Here is a 6282-nt window from a genome sequence, read left to right as displayed (position 1 = left end):
ACAAACGCTGGTAACAACTTAATGACTCACACTAATAACAACTTATTGAATAACATAATTGTCAACTTACTGATAAACACGGGTAACAACTTATTGAATAACATAATTGTCAACTTACTGACAAACACGGGTAACAACTTATTGAATAACATAATTGTCAACTTACTGAAAAACACTGGTAACAACTTATTGAATAACACTGGTAAAATGGTTCTGGAAAACACCTGTAACATCGGACTAGCAAACACTTTTAGCAATTAATTGACAAACACTTGTAACAATTTATTGGGTAACACTTGTAATAATTTATTGAAAAACACTGGTAACAATTTATTGGGTTACACTTGTAATAATTTTATTGAAAAACACTTGTAACAACGTATAGACAAACACTTATAAATACTTATAAAACCACTTGATTGATATATAAAAATGAGTAGATGTTAGTATAACAATTATTCACCAGAGTTAAAATAAAGTGGCAATTATAGGCCACCGTACGGCCTTCAACAATGATGAAAATACATATAACACTGTTGGCACTTTTCAGACTTTAGAACACTGGTGACAACTCATTAACAAACACAAAAGATTAACAAACACGGCTAACAATTTATTCAGAAACACAATTAATTAACAAACACTGGAACCAACCTATTGGCAAACACATAGCAACGTATTGGCAGTCATCTCACAGAAAAAACGAAGATAACAGAGAATCGGAGAAAACTTTGTGATTGCGCTGACACCATACTGACGTCATAAACATTTCCAATGCCAACGTTATTGTCGAAGTATCGCCAATACATAGCAGCAGAGGAAGTTTTTAGAAGTCTAGAAATTATTTCTCTTCAGCGTTTTGAAAGATTAAAAAAAGTGAAAGATAAGTCTGGTGAGTAATGTTATTTCACTTTTTCAATTAATGTGCTTTTTATCCCGTTGTTGAATAACAAATACGCATTTCAGGCAATTTTGACTCTTGCGTATGTAATATGTAACTACGTTTACACGCAAACGTAAATTTTTAAGTTTGATCGATGTCTCTTTGTCGTTCTTGTAAAGGAAATCTAAAGTGTTGATGAAAATTTCAGTTTGTCTCAACAATAACTATGTGTATTTTTGTTACTGTTGGTCATTAAATTTTAAGTTAAATTCATTCTTCATTTTGACCGGGACTTATTGAAAACGCTAATTAAGCAAAATTTGATTCCAAATTAATGGCGTTAATACTACAGGCAAAAATTTAGAAAATACAACATATTGAAAGAAAAACCGAAAAGACCAAAAACAGAAGCGATCACTATACGGTAAATGGAATTTCCTTTAATCATGATTGTATAAACGGTGCAATGATTTAAACCATTCTAAAAGAGAAATTGAAAATACATATTTTCATGCAAAACAATGAATGTTTTATTAATCCAGCAGATTTCGATTTAAAAAAATGGGAGAGGGATGAACAAATGATTTCATGATGTATTTAGAATTTATAGTTGATTCAAAATTTAACAGGATAAAATGGAAAGGTCAGATATAGAAGAAAAGGAATGCCAGGCCGTCTCTGAGTTTTGCGAGGCTATTTTGATGGAAGCTGTATTTGAGTGTTCGCTTGAAGACATACAGGACATAGCTGAGGCGGCTGAGGCAAAGGTAGCAGCTTGGGAAAGGGAATTAGGTATGTCAGTAATGAGAGAGAGAGAGAGAGAGAGAGAGAGAGAGAGAGAGAGAGAGAGAGAGATTCAGTCTCCAGTCCATGCTTACACTTCTAACTTTAAAACAAAGGCGTTAAATATTGTCACTCATATTCGAGAATAAATCTAGCTTGCGATCATCAAACAAGAGCGTAGAATTTGAACTATTTAACTGATTATGTTGTTGTTACAATTTACAAATTGCATGTACCATCTTCATCTTTTCTTTTACAATTTTACATTTGATTATGCAAAATGTATAAAACGGCAGATTTTCTTAATTTGACAATGTATTTGATTTATTTAACAGAAGGAGTAGAAAAAGAAGAGAAGAAATCAGAAAAAGATGTGGATATATCAGCAAAGCAAAGAAAGGGTAATTGTAATATTTCTTTTATAATTTTGTCGAATTATCATTATTACCGTTATGAAAGTTTATCAAATTTTCTTCAGTGATAAATGTAATGACAAATTTTCTGATTAAACCTTAATATAGAAATAAGGGGATGTGGTATGGTTGCCAATGATACAACCATCCATAGTTCAAATGACGTTGATGTAATTTACTATAAGTCACCGTAAGAACCTTGCAGCAGAATTTAAACCGTGCATTTAGACTGACGAATGCTGTCCCCTGTCTTGATACCTACGCTCAATATCGACCAGATTTGAGACATATTTATCAGTCTAACCATACAGTCAGATTTAGAATGCCACAACATGACAAAATGTGGAATAATTCACACTTGAGAACGACATGAGTTATGACATAACAATAAACGAATGATCAAAATCATGAACAGACAGCAAACAACGACAACCACTGAATTAGAGGCTCGTAACATGGAACGAGCACATAAAGAATGTGGCAAAGTAAAACATTTTGTGAACACTTGGACAGTGATGTAACAGCACAACATAAGAACAAACTAAATAAAATAGGTGGAAATTGCTTGACTCATCAGATCGGTATGAGGCACAATAGACGAAAGTACCGACCTAAGAGTAATTGTAGTTACATACTGAAAGCTAGTTCACAGACAATGATTACAACGTATAAATACATCATATTCTCTCAGATTAAAGTTTATATTTATAATTCTTAAGATAGTTTCACTACTACATCTATTGTCCCAGGATGAAGTGAGTAATAAGAATATCTATTTTTTGTATTCCTAGAATTGACAATAACAAAGATCCACGAGCAGAGAATTGCAGAAAACCCACTGAAGAATGCGATCGGACAGGTCAATAAGGTACAAAAGGGTTTTTGGGAAAATTAGTATGGGGTAGATGTCAACATTAATAATAATCCCATGTTATACTATCAGTGGAACAGTGCCTGCATTGCTGTTCTTCATATGTGTAGTGAGCTGCTCTTAGCAATAGGCCAATGAACATTTCCGGACAACAAGACCAAACCGTTTCTAAGATCCTCTTATCATAATAAAAACTCGAAACTATCAAATTTTCATTTGGTTTAGTATATTCTCCTTTTGATCCGGGTAAAGTTAAACAGAAAGAGCATAGGTTGACTTGTCTATCATATCATTTTTCGTACGTGGGCGACATAAAAAAAAAAACCAACTGAATGAATAAACGGTGGAAGTTCAGAGTCCCTTACATCGGCCAAAAAAAATGTTTGAAATTCAAAGTTACTATACATTTTCTATAAGTTAAAAGTAAGTGTTGTTCCATCTAGCCCTATTATGAGGTTCATTTGTGTTCGCCCACTTGCTGGTGTGTCCTTTTATGGTTTGACGGAAATCAAGATCGTTTTTAAATGGGACAGAGAGATAACCTCATTGCATTGAAGACAACACCCACAAAAGCATTACATTAACATTTTTTATATGATTATTAAAGGATCAAGTCCAGAATTCTGAACTTAACGGATCAATTTATGACAAAGAAACGGAAAAGGATGAAAAGAAGAAGAAAAGAGAAATGATAAAAGAAGAGAAAATACGAGAGAAAAAAGCCAAAGAAGAGGAAAAGATTGTACAAAGACAATACAAAGCAATCGACAAGAGTATAAAAAATTACACAAAGGATGTCAAATTAAAATGGAAGAAGGAAGAAAAGAGGAGAAAAGAGATGAAAAAGATGGAGAAAAAAGCACAAAGGATGTTGGAAAAAGGTATTTATTTCTACGTTCTACAGTCTTTTTCTTAATACATTGTATTTTACGAACGAATTTAGATGGACGCCATTGATCGGACGAATAGTCTTTTATGGCTTCAACAAGCACGTACCAATGATATAGAAAAAAATCAATCAGAGAAATACATAGTTTTTTAATTCAATCATCATATTTTACATTTCCCATCTATGAAATGTAATCATGCATAATCTAAGTTTTCACATGTTGGTAGAGTGTTGATTAAATTTACAATAAGAATGAAGCGCTTTAATTTCGAGCTTCACACAAATGCTATAATGTCAACACTTTGTATAAATTCGATGTCTTGTAATTTTCTATTACACCCTAATAAAACTAAAATAGTAGCATTGAATTATGATCTGAATTATTACAATCTCTTGTCTAGTTAGGATTTCCACTGTAATACTGGTGCCAACGCTTTTCATGACATAATTCATAGACATTGAGAGTTCCATGTACACATAAAATTCACGAAAAATTTGTCTTATTTGCAATTTCTTAAGCTGAGACTAAATGCATAAGTACGTAAATTTCGGATGAATGCTTGAAAAAAAACTACATTGTACTGAGTTTAAAAAAAACATATGAAAACATTAAATTTCAACATTTATGTTTATGTTTACAGAAATGAAGAACATCGAAAAAGAAAATGTAAAGGACGAAAAGAAGAAACAACAATCTATTGATGTTGTTCAGGAAACAGTAAAAACAAAGGAAGAGACAAAGAAAAAAGAAGACGAAAAGGAGATAAAGGATCAAACTATCGATTTCGATGGGGAAACACAAAATGATTTAAAGAAAAGCAAAACAAAGAAAGGAACAGAAATGATCAAAGAAAAGAAAATCAGCTGCGATGTCATTGAAAAGAATGAAATAAAAGAAAATGACAACAAAGACACTAACGCCATTGAAATGAGTACCAACAATGCCGGAAAGAAAAACACATTTGCTGCCAGAATTGGTGGATTTTTTCGATACTTATCGTGTATCAAGGGACAGAAAACAAGCTAAATTATGTGTTGTTTAACGATTTTTATTCATTAAATGTTATCTTATTACTGTTTTTAATTTCATTTTCATTTTCTAAATGAGAAGCTAAAATCAATGGTTTATTTATACTAGCAGTGATAAGGCTTACTCTAATATTGAGGCATAATTTCGTGTTGTCACGTGAAACATTTACCACTAACGAGGTTCCTCTCTTGTGGTGAACATATGTGTTTTGTTAGATGTATTTCTGCTTTGTGTCGATCTGATGAGTTAAGTCCTTTTCAACTGATTTTTATAGTTTGTTCTTATGTAGTACTGTTACACAACTGTCCCAGGTTAGGGGGGTGCCGTCAAACTAGTTTAACCCCGCCACATTCTGTATGTGCCTGTCCCAAGTCAGTAATTCAGTCCTGTAATTCAGTGGTTGTCGTTTGTTTCTGTATACTAGTATCATATTTGTTTTCCGTTCATCATTTTGTATATAAATCAGGCCGTTAGTTTTTTTCGTTTAAATTGTTTTACATTTGTCATTTCGGGGCCTTTTATAGCTGACTATGTGATATGGGCTTTGCTCATTATTGAAGACCGTAGCTGTTAACTTCTATGTCATTTGGTCTCTTGTGGAGAGTTGTCTCATTGGCAATTATACCACATCTTCTTATTTTTATATATGGGCTGTGGCCAGGTTAAACTTGGATTTTGAGATTTCAACCATCACCCTTTTACAAAAAAGAAAGTACAATAAAAAATCAGTACACAAAAGCTAGCTCATAACTCTTTAATATCGGCATAATAGATTAAAAACAAAAACACCAGTTCAATCAATACAATCACGAAAAATATCGCATCATAAAATAGAGAATGGAAACGGGGAATGTGTCAAAGAGACAACAACCCGACCAAAGAGCAGAAAACAGCCCAAGGCCACCTATTAGTCTTCAACTCAGCGAAAAAAATCCGCACCCGGAGGCGGGCTTCAGCTGGCCCCTAAACAATAATGACTTGTATATATATATGCATTGCACAAGGTCATGTTTTTCTCTGACTGTTAATGACGTCTTACACTACCGGTAAATCCATTGGATGTTGGATGTGTACTGATTGATATTGTAGTCCTAGATATATGATTTTTTTTTAATTGTTGCTATTGGCTTAGAACTAGCTGTCAGTCACTGCGAGTACTCTCAGATCTGTACTTAGTGTCCTTTTTGTTGTTAGGGATGAGGGATTGATCATGAAATACCCTGCCATGCACGTCCGGTCTGTATTTATGTTTGATGTTATTCTACTTTTTATCGATCTGATGTGTTAAGCCTTTTTTCAACTGATTTTTATAGTTTGTTCTTATGTTGTGTTGTTTCACCACTGGCCCAGGTTAGGGGGAGAGTTGAGCACTCACAAACATGTTTAACCCCACCACATTCTTTATGGGCCTGT

General features: G+C 33.3%; 1 protein-coding gene across 1 annotated transcript; it reads left to right on the top strand.

Annotated features, from left to right (window-relative positions):
- The first annotated feature begins 2876 nt into the window (after positions 1 to 2876).
- On the top strand, positions 2877 to 4866 carry LOC127737142 (golgin subfamily A member 6-like protein 6). The gene is made up of 3 exons (XM_052247674.1): positions 2877 to 2947; positions 3558 to 3831; positions 4481 to 4866. The coding sequence occupies exons 2-3, from the start codon at positions 3639 to 3641 to the stop codon at positions 4864 to 4866; spliced, it is 579 nt and encodes a 192-aa protein (XP_052103634.1). The 5' UTR covers positions 2877 to 2947; positions 3558 to 3638.
- The last annotated feature ends 1416 nt before the right edge of the window (positions 4867 to 6282 follow it).

This window comes from Mytilus californianus, unplaced genomic scaffold (assembly GCF_021869535.1).
Source record: "Mytilus californianus isolate M0D057914Y unplaced genomic scaffold, xbMytCali1.0.p SCAF_4, whole genome shotgun sequence".
Lineage (NCBI taxonomy): Eukaryota > Metazoa > Mollusca > Bivalvia > Mytilida > Mytilidae > Mytilus > Mytilus californianus.
The sequence above is the reverse complement of the archived record's forward strand: the minus strand, read 5'-3'. Positions and strand labels throughout refer to the sequence as shown.